Source organism: Propithecus coquereli, unplaced genomic scaffold, assembly GCF_000956105.1.
Source record: "Propithecus coquereli isolate 6110/MARCELLA unplaced genomic scaffold, Pcoq_1.0 Scaffold5, whole genome shotgun sequence".
Taxonomy (NCBI): domain Eukaryota; kingdom Metazoa; phylum Chordata; class Mammalia; order Primates; family Indriidae; genus Propithecus; species Propithecus coquereli.
This window is the reverse complement of record NW_012150840.1, coordinates 725962-752480: the sequence shown is the minus strand read 5'-3', so window position 1 is coordinate 752480 and position 26519 is coordinate 725962. Positions and strand designations below refer to the sequence as shown.

The window sequence follows — 26519 nt, the reverse complement described above, 5'->3', positions numbered from 1 at the left end:
GGATCCGGCCGCAGCGTCCGGACATCCGGGCCACAGCGCTCCCGGCGGCTCCGCCTTCCAGTAACCCGGGCGACAGCCCCGAAGTCCCGCCCCTGCTTCCTGGTCCAGACTCCGAGGCCCCGCCTCCTGGGCCTGCCTCGCGCCCCGCCCTCTCCCGCGGAAAACCAGGGCAGTACCTGGGCTTGAGGCGAGCGCTGCGGGACGGTGCTTGTGTCCAAGGACGCAGACGATGGAGTGCGCGCTGGCCGTGCCCCGGCTGCCCCCGCATGACCAGGGGACGCCGGTGCTGTCGGTGGTGGACATGCACACGGGTGGTGAGCCCCTGCGCATCGTGCTGGCTGGGTGTCCGGAGGTGGCCGGGGCCACCTTGCTGGCCAAGCGGCGCTACATGCGCCAGCACCTTGACCATGTGCGTCGACGGCTCATGTTCGAGCCCCGAGGGCACCGGGACATGTATGGGGCCGTCCTGGTGCCGAGCGAGCTGCCAGATGCGCACCTGGGCGTGCTGTTCCTGCACAACGAGGGCTACAGCTCCATGTGCGGCCACGCCGTGCTGGCGCTGGGCCGCTTCGCTCTGGACTTCGGACTGGTGCCGGCGCCCCCGGCCGGCACCCGCGAGGCCCGCGTCAACATCCACTGCCCGTGCGGGCTGGTGGCCGCCTTCGTGGAGTGTGAGGGCGGCCGCAGCCGTGGCCCAGTGCGCTTCCACAGCGTCCCAGCCTTCGTGCTGGCCATAGGTAACGCGCGGGACAACAACATTAACCGTCTCTCTGGGCTGGACCCCGCGCGGCGCAACTAACCACCCCGCATGCCCTTGCAATTAATGAAAAAGTAATTATAAATCACTGTGAACATGTGTCTGCATATTAGCCTTGCTTATTTGCTTGGTACATGCAATTCCATTATCCCGCAGATCTCTCGCTTGTGGTCTTGGGAGAGCCTTGAGGAGTAAAGAATTAATGTTTCCCTTACTCAGCGCCGCCTTCTGCTCTGGTCAGGCACTCCTAGAGAATTCACAGCTGATAAAGCAAGGCATGCTAGGGGTCAAGGAAAGAACAAAGAACAGCCCATGTACCAGGACAGGATTCCAGGCTGGTTAGGACTATGTTTGATAGACACATTATTACCCCTAATTACTTACTAAACACAGTCTTTTTCCCCCCCTAATTTTCCCCACTTCTTTGAAGAAGAATTACATGCGAATGAGTGAACTAGGCAATTTATAAATCGTGAAGATACAGATGTTGCTGCTTTTATTCTTCAAGAACAGGAACAGATGTTACCTGTGTTCAAATACTGACAACCCCGTAAAGCTGTGCAACCTTAGGCAACTTACTTAACCTTTCTATGCCTGTGTTCATTTATCTCATAGAGTTTTTTTCGTTAGGATTAAATGAGAGTATGCAAGATACTTAGATACTTAAAAATATATAAAATACATTCCTCAAGATGGAAAGACTGTAGGATATATAGGATTGCTAGTTAGAGTTTCTAGGCATATAGAGCCATTAAAAGGTTTTGCTGGGTTCCCTAGTACAGATCCTTGTACAGTATATCACTTAAAGCAGGGCATCTGTATAACCATAACCCTACAAGAGGGAGCTCCCTCATGGGGATTACCTGGCAAGCTGGCATCTGGTCTCATCTGAGTATTCCCTCCAAGGGGCTGAATTCTATCAATCAGTGAAGATACTTCAATAGTTGTGACTGGCAGTGAACTGGGAGCTAATTTGGTTAATCCAGGATTAGGGTTATCACCTCTTTTCTTCAAAGTCTTCAAGCCATGCAAACCAATCTGTTGGAAAATTTGGTCTTTATCCTCCCTGAGGAATTGGACTGCAAATTAGCCTGATTATGAATGCCACGATAATAGAACAAACATTGTCACTCTTCAAGCAATCTCAGGCAGCTGAAACACACAAGTCGTGGAAGAATGCCTCAGGAGAAATTGATGCCATTTTGCCCTTTAGGAGGGAAGGGTGTCATGTCGGGATTGGGAGGGCATTTGAGAGAGAAAGAATTTATGTTTAGGATTGCGTCTAAAAAACCTCAACAATTTTTCTGGCTTGGCTACCTGATTTCCCCCCAGCAGCAGATGAGAAGCATTCTAGATTTAGTGGGCACTGACAGCTGGCAGCAGGGTCCAGCTACATCATATTCCTGGGTTGGTTAGGGCAGGGGCTGCCAACTCCTCAAGCACAGTATTTCCTGACAGCCTCAGTGTATGACAGCACAATAATTACGGGGCATTAATGATCACTTTGAGTTATTAAGAAAATGAAATACTGTATTCTCTACTTTGAAAAATGCATAAAAGGCAGGCTGATGGTGCATAAGATCACTTCTCTGCTCTTCCCCACCTTGGTGACCTTGTTCGAGAGAGTCTATGCTGCAGTGTCACAGCCAATAAAATGAGGACGACAATAGTACCCACCCCAGAAAGTTGCTGAGTTCATCTCCACCCCACCATGCTAAAATGGAAACTCTATTTCATTCACCATATTCCAAGAGCTTAGAACAATAGGTAGTCAATGACTATTTGTGGAGTAAGTAAATGAAATTTGGAGATTATGCTGATTAACAAATGTAAATATCTGATTCTGTTGAGAACCCTATTCCCATTGGAAATTAAACTTTTGGCTTTAATATTAACATTTAGTGTATCCCTAATCTATGCCAGGCATTGCCCACAAATTTTTCACATGGAATTCTCAAAACACCTCTTTTAGAGGAAATAGCAATTTTACACAAGAGGACACTAAAGCCACGCTAAGTGGCAGAACTAGGATTTGAGCCCAGGCTTATCAGATTCCTTCCCTCTCATCCTTAAAATTTTTGCAGTATAAGGAGATGTGTTGTAATTTTCTGGAAAACTGCTTAACGTATTACATCTCATTCACATTTACAGCATAGTTTAAGTTTTGTCTCTCTTGTCCATTAGAGTTCAGTTGGACAAAGAAGAAGGGCAAAGACTGTTTTATATATCTTTGTACCTCTTAGTAATTGACATATAGTTGGTGCTCACTAAATCTTGAGCAAAGTAAGTCAAATTGAAATTTCAGTGGTATGCCTGTATGGAAAAAAAGGAAAAACCTTAGATTATGGGTTGATTTCTAGATAGTAGTTGTATATTTTAATAGAAAGTGTTTGGGCTTTAGAGTCATTTGGTCCTGGGTTCAACTCCAAGCTCTGCTATTTATTTGGTGCATAATTCTGGGGAATAATGTGAGGATAGCAAATAATACAGTAGCTATCTCTCAGAGCTGTAGTGATTAAGGAGCTAATGTCATGAATTAAAGGGCTATTTAAAGTACTTGGCACATAGGATGTACTCGTGTGAAACAAGTATCTTAATTTTTAATATTAGTAATTTCATGATTAAAAATAGTCACAGATAATTAATGGACAGAAGTAACTTTCAAGGACATCTGGTCCATTTTAAAGAAGAGGAAACTGAAACTCAGCAAGGTATAGCACCCTACCCAACTGCCCACCCCAAAATTCTAGAAAGGGTAGCCAGGGGAATGATCATATGCCCAGTGATCGCTTCTCTTGAGCCAGCTTCCCCATTCTGCCCTGGCCTGAGGATTGGTGTCCAATTCCCCACTCAGTTGTACAATCAAGAGAGGAAGGTAGACAGACTGAGCCACAGCCTTGCCACCCCTGTCTCCTGATAGGTGCCAATCTTCAGCCCCCCACCGACCTTAGCTCTCCACATTGTGGCAGTCCCACATTTCCATCTGCTTCCTCGTTCTCCTTTCATTAAACCTGCTTTTCATGTTGCGCCAGCATTAAGATAGACATTTCTGGTTCAGTTTTGCTGTTAAGATCCACAGACATGTTTTACTTGGTTATAAATTTGCTCTGGTTTGATACATCAGGGCTTCTGTAGACTAGTCTGGAACTGATAGCACACTGGGATCTTTGTATGACTCAATGTGAAAACTCAGGAATACAAGAAATATTTTAACAACTTGATTTCTGAAATTGAAACCCCACTCTGTCCTTTTGGTTGACTGGGCCTCATCCTTCTATGTGCTGTCCTCTTTCCTGGTATGTGTGAACAAATGTTTCTCAAAAGTGCCAAGAACTTGGAGAGGAGGGCCCTTCTGTCCTCAGCTTGCACCGTTAACCAGCAAAGCAGAACGTTGCCTGCCCCACCCCATGCAGCCCCCTCCCTCTGCCCCTGCCTCCCCCTCCTTGTCTGCTGCCTCTGTTTCCTCGCCTTCCCATGATGCTGTGGGGAAATCAACACAGGTCCTCTGCACTCAGGCCTTCGGCCTCTTCTCTTCCCAGGCCGGAGGAAATTTCTCTCTATATTCCTTCAAGGTACTCCTTTGCCAACAAATGCCTTTCCCCTGAAAAATTAGATTTCCATAAAACAAAAACAGAAAGACCTGCTTTATTCCCTATCATACGCTTCTCCCAGAGGCAGTGATCACCAAGCCAGCTTGAATTGGGGAGGAGGAAAAGAAGGAAATTCGAGAAGGGGTAAACAGTTTAATGTCCCAAAATATCACTCAGTTGCATGTCTTTGGAAATACCAATTCAGGGATATCAGACAACTGACCTTCAAGTGAACCTTTGGGTATGTCAGGGACTTAAAATGCTCAAATATGCTAAATGATACTGTAGAGGTTAATGATCCTACAATGCCTTTATTCTGAGTATTTGTGGATAATTTAATGAGATGAAAATACGTACATGATTAAGTGTATATAATTTATATAAAAAAATCTTTTTCCAAAAATTTTGTCTTGACATTATAGCTGAAGAAAACCAAATTGTGAATAGGATCCAAAATCCTCACTATTTTAAACTATCTCTAATGGGATAAGCGGGTACCTACATTTTCCTTCACTGTTTTCACAGGGATGTCCCAGGACTTTCCCTCTCTCGGCCTCTACGATGTTTCCTAGAAACGATGTTTCCTAGAAAAGCTGCTCAGAGTAGTTAACAGATGCATATGTATAAGTTGGGGAAAACATAGCATTCAGTATTATAATTTATGTAAAGATCAAGTTAAAAATAGAAAGATGCACCTAGCTATTACTTACCTAATCCTTACTCATTTTAAAAATTGATTTTTTTGCTTCATTCCATTTTATGATAGGAAAAGAACAACCCCCCCAGTACTGGAAATAAATATATTAAAAATGTGGTGAATTTTGTTGCTAAAATGTTTATTAACAAACACATCTTATTTCCAAACACATCTTTTTTAGATCTCATGGTAGATGTTCCTGGACATGGAAAGATGGTGGTAGACATCGCATATGGTGGAGCATTTTATGCATTTGTTAGTGCTGAAAAGTTAGGACTTGATGTTTGTTCTGCAAAGACAAGGGACCTTGTAGATGCAGCGAGTACAGTGACAAAAGCAGTGAAAGCTCAGGTCAGTGCAATTTCTGCCTTCATAAGAAATGTTCTCCTCTGTGGCATGGACAAAATAGAAATTATTATGTCTGTGCAGAAACTTAAATATCTAATATCTAATATTTAAATTATTACTAGTACTAAGAATAGAGTACTGGTTAAAATCTTAGGCTCTAAAGCAAAACTACCTATGAGTTCTAGCTTTGCCACTTGTAATGTTCATAACCTTGGATAAGTTACATGACCTCCATATGCCTCAGGTTTCCTATCTGCAAAATGGAAATTATGAAATATTTGCTTCGTAGGGTTCTAAAAATGAAGTAAGCCAATACATGTAAAAGACATAGAATAGTATCTGGTCCATAATGTTCAATAAATTATAATTATTAATTTTAATTCTTCTATACTAATATAGTTTGTGGTTATTTAAAATGTATAGTAAATATATAGAATTCCACTAATTTAAAATGCATGTGCTTTGCTATATGTGGTCATTCTGTAAAACTTGGAAATAATGAATGTAAAATATAGCTTACAAAATAGATTTCATTAAGTCTTATAAGACTTTCTCTTATTCACAGAGAACATTAATTCCTAATTAGTGAATCATTTCCTATATTGCTGAGAAGTTACTCAAATAACTATTCAAGTAACTCTAGTTTTGGCTTGGGAAATCTATTCTGATAAAATTGGTTTAGTCTGCCATTTCACCTTGAAATTGGGGCCTATAAATAAAATACAAGTACAGTATTTGAATGTTTAATATATGAGAATTTAATTATTGGTAGTAGTAAAAAATAACATATGAAAGATAGTGTCTAATATACTTGTACTAATAATTATTAGGGGCCTATTTAACACTCCTGAGGCTTTAACATAATTTATAACTTAAATAACCAAATAAAAATGTATATTATATCACTGTTCTAAATTATTTTTCCAGGACTGTCAATACCAATATGTGGAATCATGTTATCACAGTAAATTCTGAAGCTCTAGATTTACATCAATTTTCTGTTCCATTAAGTAGACAGATAATAGTTCGAGTTATTTAATTGGGCACAAAATAATTTCACCTGACTTTTAATGAACTCAAGAGATAAAATCATGGTTTTCTTAATAAAAGGAGTAATTTGAATTTCTCATTAGAGCTTGAACTTCTCAACAAAGTGGCAAGGGGTGAACTTTGAGCAAGGAGGGATTCTGAGAAAAATATGAGGACGAGTTCTATTATCGATGTACCAGGTAGTACAACTACTTTGTGAACTGCTGACCATTTGTACTGCCAAAGCAGATTTAGTGAAAGGCCTTTTGGTGGGGGCTAACACTGATATAACATAAATTCATCTTCATTCTTTCATAAGACATAAACAGACATTTATCAAGAACACATTGTATGTCAGTCATTATGCTAGATGCCAGAGACTCAAAAAAAAAAAAAAAACCCCACCTTCAAGGATCTTGCTTTAGTAGGGGCAGCGATTATAGTCGTGAACTGAGTTATGCTGGAATGGTGCTGAAGCGTGGGGCATAGGGGCTTTAAGAGGTTGGAAAACAAAGATCCAATCTGTAGGCCTCTTTAACTCAGCTTTAGGTGGACTCTTTGGGTTTTAAGAACCTAGTTCTATCAGTTGCTTTAAATGACAGGGAAGTGCAAGTGGAATGTACTAATTGTCCAGATACACAGGGAGGTAAGAGTGTAGTAATCTGTGTCACACTGTCAGACATCACAGAAATCGAGGAAAAGTTAAACAATTAGATCTTCCAAGAAGAAAAGGAAGCATTGCGTATTTGGGCCTGAATGTACCATTGAGTGGTTTAGCTACCCTGCCTGGGCCTGCCTCTGTCTATGTGTGTCTGCTGCTTTTCATGGAACCAGCTGATTTCATCCTCTACAATAAATCTTTCTGTCCAATTGTTTCTCTTACCTAGTAGCTTCTGCATCCTTAGAACATTTGCTTACTCATGTCTTCTCATAGTCCTCGTTTCTGTCACTTATAACTTCAGTTCTAGATACTCATTGCCTGACTTTTCCACGTTAACCCCTTCAAGCTCCTGGGAATGAGATTGTGATTGCCTTAGCTCATCCTGTTGGAGCAGCCACAGCCAGCCTGTGGATTGACTATCCTGGGGTCAGTGCTTCAAAGAGAGTATATGTGTGTTTGAGGGTTGGGGAGTGTATAACATAGGACTATTCCTAACTTCTTTAGAAGGGATTCAAAGTATAAGAATCGTAACTTCCAATAAAACTATGTTTATTCATCTAGACAAAGACATAATTTCTAGCATTTAGTTCCTTGCCCTAAAAGGTATTTCAAAAATGATAAAGATTAAAAAGTTACATCTGAGAGTGCCCCATCTATATTATCTATAAAAATAAATTTGAATCAAAATATTTATTTTCCATGTGGTTGATAATTTTTGTTGTTATTTGCAGTTTAAAATTAATCATCCTGATAGTGAAGACCTTGCCTTTCTATATGGAACTATAATAACAGACGGAAAAGATGCGTATAGTGAGGAACCAACCACCAATATCTGTGTGTTTGCAGATGAACAGGTATTAAAACTGTAATTTTAAGGCATAAAAGCCAGAATATGGAACCAAAACACTGAACATTCTTATCTTCATTTATTTTGAAACAGGTTGACAGAAGTCCTACCGGTTCAGGAGTGACAGCCCGAATTGCCTTACAATATCGCAGAGGGTTTCTAGAACTGAACCAGACCAGAGCCTTTAAAAGTAGCGCCACTGGCTCAGTATTCACAGGAAGAGCTGTGAAGGTGAGTGACACCTGTAGCTTCTTATTCATAAATGTGTTCCTTATGGGACTGAAGAGGCCTGAATTGGGTGTTTAATAAGTTTCTTCACTCGGCTCTCAGAAGAGAATTTTAAAGCAGGCCTGTAAAAACTTCTTTTCAACTAGGACATTGGTTCTCAAAGTTTGGTCTTGGAACCCAAGAAGGTGCCTAAGGTCCTTTCCATGGGTCCAAAGGTCAAAACTATGTTCATAATAATACTAAGACATTCTTTGTTTTTTGCTGTCATCCCCTCAAGAGTGTACAGTGGAGTTCTTCAGAAGCTACATGATGTGTGATATCCCAACCAATTGAATGCAGAAGCAAATATGAGAATCTGTGTGTCTTCTGTTAAGCCAGACCTGATAGAGGTTTGCAAAAATGTAAAACAATGCCACTTTTCTCATTAAATGTTTTTTGTTTGGGCAAATAGTTATTTTCATAAAAATAGGTTATATATATTGTAACATGTAATGGGTTTATTACTTTCTTAAATGAAGTAATGAACTAATATCTTTAATTCCCAGTATAGCAAATATTGAAAGATAACACACAAACAAAAACTCTTTGGCGTCCTCAAATCTTAAGCTATAAAGGAGTCCTGAGACTAAAAGGTTTGTGAACACTAAATTAGGGTTTCAGGGGTTTTTTATTTTTGTTTTATTTCATTCCATAGTAGTGTTTCATGTTATATAATAGGATGTGGAAGCCCTGAAAAGTTGTGGACAGAATTTTTGTAGTGGAATTAAATTTTAAATGTGGTAAAAACATTAATTAATGAATCTACTCATAGTAGTAAATAAAATCTATTGTAGAATGATTAATCTATATTTATTAAATGAATCTACTCATAAAGGGTCCTTTAACATAGCAAATTATCTTAATATAGCTGTTTTTAAGGTTTGGTTTTTCTCAATTTGAATTTTCTTTAAGTTAGGGATTCCTGTATCATATAGTGATCTTGTGATAAACTAAAGCATTTATGTTGTATGCAAAAATTTGGAACACATAGTCTTCAAAATCCGAGATTGCACATAAAAATAATAATCTACACCATATATTGGGTACTTCACTATCTGTCAGTTTCCAGGCTAAGCACTTTATACATACAATCTCATTTCATCCTCACAAGAATCCTAAGAGGTTGATACTGTACTTTTATTATCCCTTTTGAACAGATGATAAAATGGAGAATTAGAGAAGTTAGGTCATTTGCCAGAAGTGAGTTAATGAGTAATGGAACCAGGCTATGAATGTGGATCTCTGAGCCGACCCTATGCTGTTAAGCACTATAGTAGATTGCTACCAGACAAAGCAGAAGTTCAGTGGGGCTTTGTATTGTAGTAGCTTTATATTAATAAAAAGATAATAAATTACTGTACCCTAATTTAATATATGGCATTTTACCTTTAGCTTCAGGTATTCTTGTTTAAAAAATTAGAAAATAGAAAGATCCTATAATTAAGATTCGAAGTTATTTATTTTGCAGTTATTATCATGCTTGCCAGAATATCTTCTCTTGTACCACACACTTTCCCTCTCTGCCTGGGCTCTTCCAGGCTCTCTGAGGGTACCTGCTCTGTCTCTTTACCTGCCCCAGATTCCTTTCCCTGTCCTCCCAGTTAGGTGTCCCCATCATTTCATTCTTAGCTTCCTTCTCATCTCATCTACAATTTGATGCCACTGGGCAGTTCCATCCATTTCCTAGGCTTCACTTCTCAAGCATCTGCTGCTGATGACTCCCAAACCCCCATCCTTACCATGCCTACTCTGTACTTCCTCCTGAATCGACCACTTGTGGTCCCAGCTATTCGCTATACTCATCTCTAAATGATTGTCCCAGAGGTATCTCAAACTTGCCTTGTTAAAAAGTTCTTCCTTCCTACAACATACTCCTCCTCTCTCATTCCCCATCTTAGTTAATGGCATCACTAGGATCACTTCCTAGCTAGAAACTGTGGTCACATTTAACTTATTCCTATTCCTCAGTTCCCACATATGTTGGTCAACAGGTCTGTCAGTTCTACCTCCAAGGTTTCTCTATATTATATTCTTCTCCGTCTTCTCTAAAAACTACCCTAGTGACTCTGGATTCAATCAGTGAATCGAGGTTATCTGTTAAGAGATGTTTAGGTTTCTAGTCTCTCTCCTCTCCAATATATCCCCCACTTTACAGCTAATGTATCTAAAACACAAGTCTGACTATGTCACTCTCCTTAGGTCCCTTGCCCATAGGATTAACCCTGGGGCTAACGATAAAAATCAAGAGTACAACTTTTAGGCCAGATACGAGTGCAATATTTCAATAGTATATGCCTTTCATCTTCTTTTTGCAGGAAGCAAAATGTGGTGATTTTCAAGCTGTCATAGTGGAAGTATCAGGACAAGCACATTACACGGGCGCAGCAAGCTTTACGGTAGAAGATGACGATCCACTGAGGGACGGGTTTCTTCTCAAGTGACTTCTTCCATGACATTTAAGGGTTTTCTTTTTAAAGTAATGATTGTCCATACTGATGTTTTCTCTAAATTATGTGAAAACCAATATCCAAATTATATACATAAGCTAATTTCCATTTTTCTAAAATAGTACACCGTGGCTAAAGTCACTATACCCATTTGTGATTATAGGTAATTAGTATTTTATTTCTGAGCATACAGAACCTGAATTAATTGATTTTACCTGGCTTTGTGAGCTAGTAAGTCTATATAGACCCAGTTACTAGGTCTGTGATTTAATTACTTGACCAAAAGAAAAGCTATAAAGTTAATGTTTTTGATTTCTCTATTACACAAAAACAATTAAGATATTTTCACTCATTCTCTATAGAATTCTGTAGTAAAGGAGATCACTTACCTCCTCAAAATGACACTAACTCATTATGACCAAATAATTTTCTACAGATTGAGATTTGCTATACCTTTTTAAAAAATAAAAAGCATCACTATTTTCTCTCAAAATTTCACATCACATTAATTCGAAATAAAAGTATGTTGTTTAAAAGTTACATTTTATAGCATTTTATAATGTGCCACTTGCGTATCCTCTACCTTAATGAAGTGCACTCTGAAATGTACATTATTATATTATGATTCCATAGCTACCAAGGATGGGGAGTATTTTTAACTCACTGATATTGTTTAGAATTGTCAGCACTTGGTAATAATAAAAAAACACTGATTTTTAGTCAGTTTTATTATTGTTTTAAAATTCTCTACAAACAGTACACCGCCTTATCAACTGCACCAGGGCAGACCACTCCCTCCCTCCCTAAAACTCCTTCAGTGGCTTGTGCCATATCTTCCCACCGCCCCATGAAGTTCTCCACAGCATGGCATGCAAGGCCTTTCATAACAGGGCCCCAATAGACTTCGATCATTCATTTCCTTCTTAACTCTCCCCCCCCCGCCCCACGTAGCCTAAGATTCAGACGCTGCTAACTTCAACACTAACCTTTGGACTTATTTGTGTTTGCCTAAGACTGTAATCCTCTGTGGGCTGGGATCCTCATCTTGTTTATTGCTTCCTAAAACTAAGCACAATCTTGGAAGACTCTGTTTGCTAAATTAATTAATCTATAATAATAATATTTTTGTCTTGGTCAACAAAATTAAGACAAGATTGGTCTCAGTTTCAGATGGGGTTGATTGCCCCCAAGGGGATATTTGACAGTGTCTAGAAATACTTTTAATTGTTACAACTGGGAGAGGTGCTACTGGCATCTCATGGGTAGAGTCTAGGGAAGCTGCTGAACATCCTACAATGCATTGGATCACCCCGCAACAAAAAATCTCCAGCCCAAAATGTCAGAAATGCTGAGGCTGAGAAATTCAGCCTTGGTTTACCGCCTTAACTGTTCTTCTGTAATATTTATGCTGTAAATTTCCAGTAGGATATTTTTTCCTCAATGAAATAAGCACTCAAAGTACTAATATCATTGAATCTAAGACCTACAAGTATACTAGTCATTCTTTAGAACAATGTTTCTCAAAGTTGACTGTGCATCAGACAGAATTACCTGGAGGACTTGTTAAAACACAAGTAGCTGAGCCCCAGCCCCAGAGGTTCAGATTCAGTAGACTTGGGGTAGGGCCTGAGAATTTGTATCTCTAAAAGTTCTCAGGGGATGTTGATGCTGGTGGTCCAGGGTCCACACACTGCCCATCACTGCTTTAGAGAAGACCCCAGGTTAGCCAGAGGGTTTATCACACTTTCATCATTAGAGGTCATGCCCAGAAACTTGAGATGCAGCTTCCCTGGGCAGCCATTCCTTTCCTGTTCCTGAATCTCCCAGCCAGATACCTGGAGCTGCATCTGTGATGACAGCTGGGCCGGGGGCACCTTAAATTCAAAACACGCCCTATTCCTGAGAACAGATGAAGGCTGCCAGCAGGGCAAGGAACCAGTCCCTCTCTCGTCCCCTATTTGTTAGCCAGTTATGGTCCTGTGGTCTAGGCCCTTGAAAACAAGGTGACATCTCTTAGAGCACCTGTATCAGAATCACCTATGAGGTTTAGATTCATGGGCCCATCCTCAGTAATTCCGGGAGTCAGCCAGGGAATCTGCATTTTAACAAGCCCACCACATCAGTGGTTCTCAAAGCTGGTCCTCAGACAAGCATCACCACCCATGAACTAGTTAGAAATTCTTGGACACTACCCCACCTCAGCAATCTGAAATTCTGGGATTGAAGCCCAGTAACTTGTGTTTTAACACGTCCTCTAGGTGATTCTGTTGCACACACAAGGTTGAGAACGATTGGTGTAAATTACTCTGCCCCTCGAGTTTAAGATCTCTGGATGTGGACTGCTTTTCACTGGAGGTTTTAGATTTCTTTCCTACCTGCCTAGGCCAAAAACACCCACAGGAAGCGAAGCGCCCCCAACAAAGGCCCCCCTGTCGCACGTTTGTACCCTACGAGAGAGAGCTAGAGTGAATCTTTGTTGAATCTGGTCATTTGTTTGCGGGCCAGTCCTGCTCTATTTGCCCAGGCAGTGGTCCCTAAAGAGCGACCTGGCACGCTCCGAAGCCCAACCCCTGGCTGGGTCACCTCGGGAAGAGGCGGTGTCGTGGGCAGGCTTTCCCGAGGGTACTGGGCTGGCGTCCCGCCCCGCGCTCCTGCGTAAACACGCGGTTCCTCGGCAACGCCTGGAACCCACGTCAACGGCTCTGCGGTCCCGGGCGACCGCCACCCTCCGGCCGAGCCCGGCTGCCCGCAGCGGCCGCCCCTCCGGCCGAGCAGCCGCCTCCCCCGTGCGGGATGAACAGACCCGCGGCCACCGCGGGGCCCCATGGAGGAGCAGCGGCGGCCGCCACCGGCCCGCCCACCAGCGAGCATGGCCTTATTGGGCGGCCCGCGCCCCGGCGCCCCCTCCGCGGCCGGCGCCCCTGGCGGGACTTCCTCCGCGGCGACGGCGGCCGCGCTCTCCTTCAGCACCGTGGCGACCGCGGCGGCCGCGGCGCTGGGGAACCAGAGCAACGCGAGCGGGGGCGGCAGCGCTGCCGCCCCGGGTGGCGGCGGCCTAGGCGCGGCAGGGGCGGCGGGGTCCGCGCGGGCTGCGGGGGCGGCGGCGAGGCCGCCGCTGGGCCCGGAGGCGGCGCCGCTGCTGTCGCACGGGGCGGCAGTGGCGGCCCAGGCGCTGGTCCTCCTCCTCATCTTCCTGCTGTCTAGCCTGGGCAACTGCGCGGTGATGGGGGTGATCGTCAAGCACCGGCAGCTCCGGACCGTCACCAACGCCTTCATCCTGTCGCTGTCCCTGTCGGATCTGCTCACGGCGCTGCTCTGCCTGCCCGCCGCCTTCCTGGACCTCTTCACGCCGCCCGGGGGTTCGGCGCCCGCAGCCGCCGCGGGGCCCTGGCGCGGCTTCTGCGCCGCCAGCCGCTTCTTCAGCTCGTGCTTCGGCATCGTGTCCACTCTCAGCGTGGCCCTCATCTCGCTGGACCGCTACTGCGCCATCGTGCGGCCGCCCCGGGAGAAGATCGGCCGCCGCCGCGCGGGGCAGCTGCTGGCGGGCGCCTGGCTGGCCGCGCTGGGCTTCTCCCTGCCCTGGGAGCTGCTCGGGGCGCCCCGGGAGCCCCCGGCGGCGCAGAGCTTCCACGGCTGCCTGTACCGGACCTCCCCGGACCCCGCGCAGCTGGGCGCGGCCTACAGCGTGGGGCTGGTGGTGGCCTGCTACCTGCTGCCCTTCCTGCTCATGTGCTTCTGCCACTACCACATCTGCAAGACGGTGCGACTGTCGGACGTGCGTGTGCGGCCCGTGACCACCTATGCGCGCGTGCTGCGCTTCTTCAGCGAGGTGCGAACAGCCACCACCGTGCTTATCATGATCGTCTTCGTCATCTGCTGCTGGGGACCCTACTGCTTCCTGGTGCTGCTGGCCGCGACCCGGCAGGCCCAGGCCGCGCAGGCCCCCTCGCTCCTCAACGTGGTGGCTGTCTGGCTGACCTGGGCCAATGGGGCCATCAACCCTGTCATCTATGCCGTCCGCAACCCCAACATTTCGATGCTCCTAGGTCGCAGCCGCGAAGAGGGCTACCGGACTAGGAATGTGGACGCTTTCCTGCCCAGCCAGGGCCCGGGTCTGCAAGCCAGAAGCCGAAATCGCCTCCGGAACCGCTACGCCAACCGGCTTGGGGCCTGCAGCAGGATGTCCTCTTCCAACCCAGCCAGTGGGGCGGGAGGGGATTTGGCCATGTGGGCCCGCAAAAATCCAGTTGTACTTTTCTTTCGGGAGGGGCCACCAGAGCCTGTGACAGCAGCTGCCAAAGAGCCAAAATCCGAAGCCGGGGATACCAGCCTCTGAGGCAGGATGGTATGGACAGCTTGTGAAGGCAAATTTCCACTCGCTTCATTTGATGATACAGGATTCCGGGAAGAATCGTGGGATTTCATAAAGCCAAACATTTAAAACTAAAGAGTTGGGGGGAGGGTCACCACTTCCCCCAAACAACATAAAAGACAATGTCCATTTCTTCAGAAGTGCCAAAAGGAATGTAAAATGCAAAAAATTAAAACAATCTTAAACCACACAACCAAGCATTGTGAACTGTAAGTGCCAAAAATGACAAAAATAATATTCACAATTACTGAATAGCTCATATTAGAGGATCACACTGTGAAACAAACAAAACATTGAAGGCAGCTAGTATTTGTTCAACTGCATAGAGTTTCAGGAATGAATGGAGAACCCTCAGAGCTGCTTGAAAGCCCTTCTAAATCACCAGCATTCAACAAAACTTCAGATTCTAGAAAATGCACCTCTGGCATGCTTTGGGTGCTTAGGTTAGGAGCAGAAAATTCTTACCCTTACATCGGCGCACTTCTCCACCCCACACCCTTACCACTTTTTTGGGAACTTGTACATTTATATACCATTTAAAACATTTTAATATTTTGAAAATGTGGTTTATTACTAGATAAAAATCAACCATGTGAAGGGCAGATAGAAGTATGAACATAAATGTTTCTGTTTTAAAAAGTATTCCAAAATTATAATAAAATTTAATATTCCTTCCATCCCATCATACTCCCAAAATGATCTGCCTTGGAAAACTTTGAAAAGTAAGCTTTACCCTTACTCTAACCTGCTACTTTTGTTTCTGATAATTTTTGGGATTCTGCTCCCAGAATATTTTCATATTTTTAAAAAATACTTTTATAGTAGAAAATCTTGGTCTTTTGAGGTAAATTTGATTTTTGGATACAGCCAGAAATGTAATTTGAAGTCAAGTTGATTGAATAAGGTGAGTGGTACCACTTTTTAAATTATCATTTTAAAAATTGACTGCTCTGTAAAATAACAAGATTGGCTTTTCTATATGGCTTTTAACTAACTGAAGATGATTCCAAGGAGGAATTCTAAAAATATTTTGAGAAGTGGTCTTATTCTTGGAATAAACATGGAGATTTCCAAGAGGATCATACTCTCCTACATTTGGAAGTTTGGGTATTTTTTTTAAAAAAATAGCTAATTGTTGCTTTATAGACATGACTTGTCTAAAATAATGTAATCTTTATTAGAAAGGAAGAATTAGGTATGGGAATATTATATGTAATAGGGTATTAAAAACATAAGCACAAGGTTGAGAGGTACTTTAATCAAACCGAAAATATCTTCAGAAATGTACAGAAACAAAGATGCTTTTTACAATAATTCAAAAGCACAATTCAGGATTTGTATATGTTAAATTTCTCACATTAAATGCCACTGTACACAGAATCATTTACTCAGAATTTTAAAAAATATTGTTCTTTTCTCTCTCTTTCTTTCCTTCTCTCCATCCTGCTCCTCTTTTCTTCAATATTTCACAGCCTTAATTTAATAAGTACTTTACACTAGGTACGAAAAGACATCAGCCCTCATATGAAGATTTCAATATGAAATAGCCAGAATTTTTTTGTAAAGTATTTCAAGATGTTTATTAGTATTTCATTTGTCGTTTGACAGGTGGGTTCATGTTGTTATTTTGTAATTAAACGTGGAAATACATGATTTGTGTCACGGATAAAGATGTTTTAATTTTTTCTGCTTCTCAGAGTATCATCACAATCAGAAGTTTATAAATTGTATGTATTTTGCTGCGCTCAATGTAGTACAAAGTAGATGAGATAATCTCTCTAGCACTTGTTACTGTAAAACATATGCACACTAATGCAGCTGGAGTAACATTGAGCAGATATCTGCAGTTAAAGGCAAAAATGTTGTGTAGTTTTTGGCACTGTGGAAAAATGGAAATATTTTATGGGATTTAGAGGGAAATGATAAAGTCTTCCAATTATGAAAGATATCATAGAATAGGTATTGGGCAATTGAGAATAAAGGGCAGAAAGAGAGTTACTGATCTTAAGGGGAAAAGATGAGCATGTTGTAAAATAGGGTATTGCCTGAGAAGAAGAATTGAAGGAAGGTGTTGAAAAATAAACATGATATGGAATAAACCTGCCTGGTGAGTGAAGGGAAAATCCAAGAGATTGTAAGTGACAAGATGATGAAGGACTTTAAGGAAGAAAAGGAATTCCTGCCCTGCCTCTTCAGTGGGAGGAAGTTTTAGGAAAGGAATGGCTTATGAAAGAGACCATCCTGTTCGTGGCTGTTAGTGTCACAGTTGGCAAGAATTGAAGGAGAAAGAGAGAAAGTTGCTAATCTGCTATGGAACAATTTACAATGTTGTAAATTGCTTTTTTCATCCAAGGCTATACAACTATTCAGTGGTAGAACTAGGATTTGAACTGCAGTCTGTTTGAGCTCAGAGCCCATCTTCCCTTCTTTACATTCTGCTGCCCCCACAAAAGTCGATGGGTAAGGAAACTGAAGATGAGAAATTGCAGTATTATCATCTGCAGCAGCAACTACCATCTTTGTTTCCTACTTTAGTAGGAAGTGCTAAACATAGTAAGTGCTAAACGTTAAGATTATCAGGCAACTTCCTAGGTGCTAAGGCTGATAAAAGGTAGAAATCACAGTACCTGTCTGCAGAGGGCTTGTGGCCAAATTGAGGACATTGTGCTTTATAAGAATCAGCCATAACCAGGACCCTAGTTTACTTGTGGAGAAGAAAAGGTGCAACATTTTCAGAACAGATTATTGAAGAAAAGAAATAAATTTGGAAGCAAAAAATGTGCAGATATAGGTCAGCAACAAACTGGTTCTGTATAAATACTTGAGACAAAAATCAATACCTTGAATAAGATGGAGAAAGAATGATTCTTAAATAAATCTAAGACTTGGACCTTTCTTCATGCTTACTGTGAATGTTCGATTATAGTGCCTTTGTGGGGCAAGGGAGAAAGAAAAGCTGTGAAATATTGGGATATATTACATGCTATGAAAGGCCAGAATATAATCCTTCATGTCTCATTCTGTTCCCAGTTTGAGTATTTCATTTGTGTGCAATAATAACAGCAGCAAGTAATACTCCGTATCATTAGCTTGTTTAATCCTCAGAGCAGCCCCTATGTAAGAGGGTACTATTATCATCACTCCCCCCATTTTACAGGGGAGAAAACTGAGGCACAGAGGTGTTATGTGATTTGCCTAAGGTCATACAGCTATTATAGTAAGTGCTAAACATTAAGATTTGAACCTGGCAAACTGGTGCCCAAAGTCCTCTCTTAACCCTTGTACTGTACTGCTCTCTCATTTATAAAAGACAAGGAGAAACCTGGAAAAGAGTCAGGGAAGATAAACGCAACTATCAAAGGGATGGGACAATAGATATCATAAAATTTAAAAGAAAGGATTTTTTAAATTTGGAGAACAACTAGATGTGTGTTTTTAAATATATGAAGAGGTTCTAAGCAGTTATTTTCTAGAAAAATCCCAATCCTGAATGACACTAATCATTCATCTCCTCCATCCCTGCTCCAGGGCAGCTGAGCACAGTTGGAGCAAAATTACAGAATCTGATTGATTAGTACCCTCTGCGCCTAAAATCCACAGCCTTGCTGGCCCTTCCACCCTGCACAGAAATCCGAACTTTTCACTTGCCAACTCATTCTTTTTGTCCCCTTTTTAAAACCCTTCAAGCTTATCCCCTCAAACTTTTAATCAACCCTATCCTCTTGGAAGATGGTAACTTTTGCTCCTAGAAAATAGGATCCATCAGATACATATCCCTTCATATTTTAGGCACCAAACCTAACAAACTAAAGTGGATTTGTACCACTTCGCAGCTCTGTCTTGCCAATTCCAATAAAGAACCGTACCTTGCGCAACCTCAGGAATCTCACACCATCAATTATCTCCATTCCCTGGTACCCTTAACCTTCCCACTGAACCAAATCCCTCCTGTGAGCACTTAAGCATGCTCTAAAAAAAAAAAAAACCTCTCTCATTCCTCCCCCGCTTTTCTCTCCCTCAGCTCCCTCCCTTCAGACAAACTCATCAAAAGAATTGCCTATACTTTTACAGCTGATCTAAATCCTAGTCCACAGTTTTAGCAGTGCAGGAAAGAAAGTCACTATTTTCCTGCAACTCAATTTTTTCCCAATCTCCTGTTCTGCCAGATGGCAAAATTTAAGATGGCAGTATCTAGATTCTATGGTCCTATTTAGTGCCAAGGCATTGGTGAACCTAAGTCCTCAGTCATCACCCATCCATGGCAGCATCTACTGAGGCATCCATCAGTCTGTCTCTGGACTTACATCCACAGCTTGCTGAGTAATTATCCCCCACATCAGTCCAAGAGGACCCAGCTCCAATGACCATTTTAGAGCTCTTCTCTGGACACAGACTGACCATTACTGCACCTCAGCACAGAGGGCTGAAGCCACAGTCATAAGGCTGTCTCAGGCTGCTATTTAAAAATTATTAAGAAATATTTTTGATTTATGATACATTTTGATATTATTGGGTCAATAAATCAAAATTATATATAAAACATACATTGGGAGTTCCACTTCTGGAATGGCAACAAGGAGCTCTGTGGACCTGATACCCAGTGAAACAAGTACAGTTGGTGAAAATTATTTTTAAAACAACCATTTGAAATCTCCTAAAATTGTCCTAAGGATATACAGAAGATGAAGGAACATTTATTTAAGAAAATCTACTAATGCCGCTAAGAACAGCAAGTTTACAGCATTTGAATTATAACCCACTCCCTTTCTCTCTGCTCTCAGCTCAGCATGACAGAGACTCCATTCCAGGTGAGTATAGTCAAAAGCACAGGGCTCCTTCTTCCCCGCCAGCTCCCAGAACCGAGGTATTTTCCTCAGAGGGGCGGATCCTAAGAACTTAACTCCCCAGCTATTTGTTGCAGAGGCTAAATTGTGGGTGAGTGCAGCCAAGAAGTTGGAGGTTCTTTTCCTCTTCCTAGCTCTTGCTCATGTAGCTTTACCTCAGGTGTGGTAGGCTGAGAATACTGGGGCTGTGATTGTTCTCAATCTAGCTCGTTTGTAGGACAGGTTCCATGCTAGGAGAGGCAAGCTGAGAAGACCAGAGACTATCCACCCCCACCCAGTGCCCTACTCCTAAAGCAATCACTCCAAAACAAGCAGGCCACCATCCCTGCCCCCAGTTCTAGAGCCAAGGCTCAGAGAGTTTGCTCAGGGGTAGAGAGGCCTTTAAACAGAGAACTCTGAAGCCCTCCCCAGAGGAACTCAATGTTATTTGAAACAAACTTTGGAGAAGTTCAAGTCTAGGGCATTCTCAGAAACAATGGAGTTTTAGTGAACGGCTAAGAGCAGGCTAGTGGTAGCTTTATGAGAGACACAAACTAAACCATAGGGCAGCTAGTTTACTAGAGAGAACTAAGAAAGACAACTAAGAAGGGCCCTCCTGAGGTCAGAACAAACAAACATTAACCTCAAAAACTACCTCTGCAATTGGATCAGACTGTGGAGCAATTTATGCCTCAGAGCATTGTCAAAAACAATAGAGAAATCAGCCAACAATTAGTGACACCTAGCCACTAGATATGATCAGGGAAAGAAGCAAAGAGAGCCCTACTGAAACCACTGTCATATGAGGGGGTCTATGGGCATATCCAAGGTTATGCCCTCTGAGGAACAACACCAGAGGCTTTATTTGCAGAGCAAAACGACTACACCAGCATAGGCTAGCTAGCCAGTCACTAAACAAATAAACAAGCAAACAAGACCCAGAGAAGAAGGGGTGGAAACTTGTATCCAGGACTACTCCAGAGTTGCTCCAAATGAGCTTTTCTTAGCTATCTCTTTCCCTGGTTCTATCTGAAATGTCCAATTTGCAACAACAGCAACAACAAAAATGTATGAGACATGCACAGAAACAGTAAAGTGTGAACCACACCCAGGAGAAAAAGCAGGCAATGGAAACTGCCCATAAGAGGGATCAGATGTCAGATTTAACAGACAAAGTCTTTAAAGTAGCCATTATAAATATGTTCAAAGAATTTTTTAAAACTATGGTTAAAGAAGTAAAAGGAGTCATGTTGGCTATGTCTCATCAATAGAGAATATTAAAACAATAGAATCCATAAAAAGGAGACATGGAAATTCTAGAGTTGAAAAGTAAAATAACTAAAATTAAAAATTCACTGGAGGGGCTCAAGAGTAAATTTGAACTGGCAAAAGAAAGAACAAAATTAAATGTAGCTCAATAGAGATTATGTAATCTGAAAAACAGAAAAAAGAATGAAGAAAATTAACAGGACTTCAAAGACCTGTGGGACACCATTAAGTGTACTAACATATGTTTAATGTGACTACCAGAAGAAGAAGAGAGAGAAAAGAGCAGAAAAAAAATACTTGAAGAAATAATGGTTGAACACTTCCCACATTTGATTTTTAAGAGAATTAATCTACACACATTCAGGAAACTCAATGAACTCCAAGTAAGATAAACAAAAGGAGATACACATACAGCCACTTAATGGAAAAAATGCTAAAAGTGAAAGACAAAGGGAAAATCTTGAAAATAACAAGGGAGAAACAACTTATCATGCACAAGGGAACCCCAATAAGATTAACAGCTGACTTATCAGAAACAATGGAGGCCAGAAGGTAATGGGATGACGTATTCAAAGTGCTGATGGAAAAAAAAAAAACCCCTGTCAACCAAGAATCTCATATTCAGCCAAATTGTCTTTCACCAAATATACATTAAAAGTCTCACTGGGCACAGTGGCTCATGCCTGTAATCCCAGCACTTTGGGAGGCTGAAGTGGGAAGATCACTTGAGGCTAGGAGTTTGAGAAAGACTTTTGTCTACATCTTCCCTGTTCACTACACTGCTACACTGTTCTTATCTCTTTCAGGCAACTACTTTTTATTAATATTTTGTTTCTTTGTGTAAAGACAAGCAAAGGCATATTTTCTTAATTTTCTCCCTTTTGTACACAAAAGTTAGCATACTATGTGCAGATTGCTTTTTTCATTTAACGATGTATCCTGAAAATCATTCTATATAATATATTGAAAGCTTCCTTATTCTTTTTTTTAATATCTATGTGGTATTTCACTGTATGGATGCATCAAAATTTAGCCACCTTCTTTTGATGGACAGGTAATCTCTAATCTTTTAATACTAGAATATGATGCTGCAGTGAAGAAACTTACACATAAAACATTTTGTATGTGTGCAGGTATTTCTATATGGTAGATTCCCATAGGTAGGAGTGATGGTTCAAAGTGTAAATACATCTATAATTTTGATACATATTGCCACATTACCTTCTCTTTAAGTTGTACCGTTTTTCTCTCCCATCATCAAGTTATGAGTGTATTTTTTCCCTACATCTTTGCCAATAGAGTGATTTTAGACTATTTTAGACTGTGGTTCACAGTCTAAAATAGTAAGTCATGAAGTTAGTTTGATGCATTATAATCAACATTTAAAACAAAATGAAATTGTATAGGATAGAAGAACATATCAGAGTTTACTGCACATAGTTTGGGATTATAAAATATGTCCACAAATTATCTGTTACTCTTCCCTTCAATTGCTCAAACTTAATAATTCCCTTTTTCCTTAAGTATGGGCTGTACTTAGTGACTCATTACTTTTCGAAAAACTAATTAGGAGTTTCTTGTCTCAAAAACAAGTCAAGGAAAGAGCAGTCGAACAATGCCACCAGAGATGCAGCTTTCCAGGGCTCCAGCCTGGACTCAGGCTTCATATTGACATATGTTTGTAAGATGACTGTTGCACCTCCAGATCTCCCTTCTCCATTCCAAGAAAGGAAAAAGAGAGAAGAAAACCTGTTTCCAAAAAACGTTAACTTTTTTATCAGGAGGAGATGGCCTTCCCAGAGATTTCTGATGACATCTTATTGGCTATATAAGAACTGTATCACATGGCTATGCCCAGGTGCAAGGCAGATTGAAAAATAGAATGTTTTTAGCAGAGTTCATTTTCTTCCCCCTCAATAATAGGATTATGATGATTCACTTTTAATGAACAGAATGTGGTAAAAGTGAAGATCTGTGAAACATTAGGACCATAAAGGCATTAATTGTGGCTTCCTCCCTGCTGTCTCACAGATCAATCCGTCTAGGGGGAACCAGCTGCCATGTTGTGAGAACACTCAGGCAGCCCTATGGAGAAGCCCACTTGGTGAGAAACTGAGACTTTTTGCCAACAGCCCAAAGGAACTAAGGCCTTCTGCCAACAGCCGTGTGACAGCCATCTTGGAAGCAGCTCCAGCTGACATCTTCACTACCACCTCAAAAGGGACCTGTGGCAGAACCATCCAGCTAAGCTGCTCCAAATTTCTGACTCAGAGAAGCTGTGAGATGATAATTGTTTGTTTTAAACTGCTAAATTTGGGACTAATTTGTTACACAGCGATGAATAACTAATACACATAGTAAGAACAAGTGTGAGTTTATAAAACATTTATTTCCGTTATATATGAGTGTATGCTAGGTCTCAGTATAAAATGAATTCCTTCTTATGGGTTGCAGCAAAAAAAAAAAAGAAAGAAAGAAATCGAAAATTCTGGGCTAAAACAAATCATGCAACAATTGTCTACTCTGAGGTCTTGCTGCTGCCTTCTTGAGCTCTACATGGGAATCAAGACACAGGTCCTCTCTGCTTTCAGAAGCAACTAACTTATTATTAATAGTTGATCAGGCAGTCTTCTTTGCCCCATCATTCTAGGCCAATCTCCAAGGGTGGGCAAGGGCAGACAGGGAATAAGAACACTTCTTAGACATCCATCCACACCTAAAATTTGATTTTCTAAGCTTTTCTCATCCAGCATGAAAACACCTTTGTCTAGTCTCCGGGATGGTCAGCCAGGCTTTCACAGCACTGCGTGTTCTCTGTTTTATTATCTTTGTCAAAGTCTTCCTATTCCGGGTAGGACCAAAACTTTAACGAACCAAAAACCTGTATTTGGCACAACCACCTTTAGTTCAGAAAATCCTAAAGGTATGAAACAGCCTGGGCGTACAAGGAAATTCAGGAGAAGAAACCTCTCAAACAATATTTGAAGATACTTCCCCACCACACTTCCTATCTTAATATTTCAACTCATATTCCTTTCTTGTTCCACTTTCAACTGGCTTCTATGCTCGCTGATCTACAGAACTGATCAGAGACCAAGTAAAAACAACTGCCAGTCTACTTGTTTTCTCTCCAAAGAACATAACAATCAATGTGACTGAAAAAAAAATTAACACTTGTTTATCTTCAGCTGCAAGGACTACAGGCAAACCAAAGGAGAGGCACCACATGGTTCTCCACTTCCTGGGGGTCGTTAAGTACCTGCCGATTTCGGAATATCAGGGCTCCAGAGGCAAGTACGTATTTTCTTAATAGCACTACTACAGTACAGGTCCTCCCATTGTGAAGGGGAAAAAAATTAAAACAGCATTTGACCTGCTATTCGAAAGCCTGACATACTACTAATCCCCCACAAGGGGGCTCCATTATCAAGTACAACAGTTTTCAAAGCAGACTGCTTCGACCATTTTTAAAAGCGACACACCATGATGCATTAAAGTGTCATCATCTTTAAACACTTTAACATCCTTTTTGAGAACAGTTTGGCTCTCATTACCTTATAAAAAAGGAATGTATCATCTTAGTGCTATGCAAAGCTAAGACAAATGTATCACATATTAAATCGATCATTTAAATTCAGCTGAGTATACAGAATAAGACTCTTTGGGGGAACAGGGAAGGTAAAAGATTGGTAATTATAATAAAAAGAAATTTCCTTATGCTTCAATTATTATATGTGATCAAAGTTGTCACATAGTTTCAACTTCGGCTTTCTAAGGCAAATCAAAAAGAAGATTAACCTTGGCTAAAATTCTTTACCTTTCTAAGGCAAAACATGATTAGCTGTTTAGTAGCTCTTTGCCTAATCAATAACACATATGGTCATGGCATTATTTTAATATTATTCTTTAAAATTAAAACAGTGAATACTTCTTATTGGATGATGTGATATCTTAAAATATTGGTAATAACATTTCTAAATGGCCATAAATATATTCCAAGTATTTAAGCAGCAAATATAAACTAAATATATACATAAATAATTTGTTACAATTAAGATCTCTCTCAATTTATGAGGTTGAAACTAGCTCTTTCTTTTGCCTCCTTAATTCTCTGAAAAAAAGAACTTAGAATAAATATGACTTTTAGTGCTATAAATGTTCAACTAACTTTGCATTTAAATCATTTATTTCATAACATGTTGTGTGGATAGAATGAGTCAGGGAAACTGAGAAATAAGGTAAATTTCTTACATTGGAAAATAGAATTGGGTTTATAATTTGGGAGTTTTAGTTTTCTAAGACTTTATTCTTCTTTAGAGGGTGGGAATTTGGATGTAGCTGGCATTTATTGATTGCCTCCATTAAGTCCTTTGTTTGTATTATTTCATTTATTTCATATCTGTTGGCTAGGTATCACTATTCCCATTTCATTGATGAGGAAACTGAGACTCAAAGAAATAACTTGTTCAAGGTCACATAGTCAGCTATACAACAGCAGAACTGGAGTTAGAACCCACAAGCGGGGTGGATGGGGAGAGAGATGCAGGGATGGAGGTTTGGGAATCTAAGGTGATGAGGAGACAGGATGGGATGAAACAAGGGGTAGAGTCCAGTCTGAGAGTTCACAAAAAGAGTAATTTATATCTGTTAGCATGCTTCCCTCATCCTTATCAGTCCCTCTGCTGCTGAATGAATCTCTATTTTTCCAATCAGCTTGAATTTAAACATCAATATTATATTTAAATGTAAGAGTGAAATTGACTTTCTGTGATGTTTTTTAAAATGATTAGTGGGTACCCGGGCAACCAGCTCCCAAATGTCTGGTTACTCTTAATAAAGATCAGGACCACACCTAGCTGGCCCCACTGATAGAGCAGACTTAGTGGCCATGTCTCCAGGCAGCCCGAGGCAAGTGGTTATGAACTCGCTGAGACTTGCTGCTCTCCCCTGTGCACTTGAAAGAACCCAGGTCCCTTAGGGATGTTCAGGCTGCCTGAATAATTCCCTCCCCACCCCGCCCTGGTCAGCACACACCCACAGTGTCGGCAGCAGCGAGAACCTGCAACCTTTGTTCCCCTACACGTCTGGGGAGCTGCTCCCACCTTTCCCACAAGAAGGACAGGAGACTGTGTTGAAGCTTGCTTTGATCACTCGTAGCTTACATACAGACCCACCTCTTCAGAAGAAGAAGCTTCTCCCAGTTCTGTCTTCGGAAATGATAGGTTAGTTTTACAGTCTTATACGAAGACTAACACAGATAGATCCATCACAAAGACTGTCTCTGGGAACTGGGAAAGGGCAGATTCTTTCAGAAACTGTGCACAAGAAGACAAGGGCAGGACAGAAATGTTCTTCAATTATGCAGTCCTTGTCCTCAGACACCTATGCAACAGGGCAACACCCCTTTTAAAT

At 41.5% G+C, this 26519-nt stretch overlaps 2 protein-coding genes across 2 annotated transcripts; both read left to right on the top strand.

The window, feature by feature from the left end:
- Window positions 1-112: 112 nt before the first annotated feature.
- Window positions 113-10745, top strand: L3HYPDH (L-3-hydroxyproline dehydratase (trans-)). Its single transcript, XM_012656299.1, has 5 exons — window positions 113-737; window positions 5226-5395; window positions 7814-7936; window positions 8023-8160; window positions 10512-10745. The coding sequence occupies exons 1-5, from the start codon at window positions 230-232 to the stop codon at window positions 10635-10637; spliced, it is 1065 nt and encodes a 354-aa protein (XP_012511753.1). The 5' UTR covers window positions 113-229; the 3' UTR covers window positions 10638-10745.
- Window positions 10746-13380: 2635 nt separating this feature from the next.
- On the top strand, window positions 13381-15205 carry GPR135 (G protein-coupled receptor 135). Its single transcript, XM_012656140.1, has one exon. It carries the CDS (start codon window positions 13468-13470, stop codon window positions 14977-14979), a length of 1512 nt encoding a protein of 503 aa, XP_012511594.1. The 5' UTR covers window positions 13381-13467; the 3' UTR covers window positions 14980-15205.
- The last annotated feature ends 11314 nt before the right edge of the window (window positions 15206-26519 follow it).

What these genes read in the sequence shown, in the direction of transcription:
- GPR135 (XM_012656140.1), top strand. Translation starts at nt 13,468, where the DNA reads ATGGAGGAGCAGCGGCGGCCGCCACCGGCCCGCCCACCAGCGAGCATG.
- L3HYPDH (XM_012656299.1), top strand. Translation starts at nt 230, where the DNA reads ATGGAGTGCGCGCTGGCCGTGCCCCGGCTGCCCCCGCATGACCAGGGG. An exon ending in AGCCTTCGTGCTGGCCATAG is followed by an intron (nt 738 to 5,225) that starts GTAACGCGCGGG and finishes CATCTTTTTTAG; the next exon opens with ATCTCATGGTAGATGTTCCT. An exon ending in GTGTGTTTGCAGATGAACAG is followed by an intron (nt 7,937 to 8,022) that starts GTATTAAAACTG and finishes ATTTTGAAACAG; the next exon opens with GTTGACAGAAGTCCTACCGG.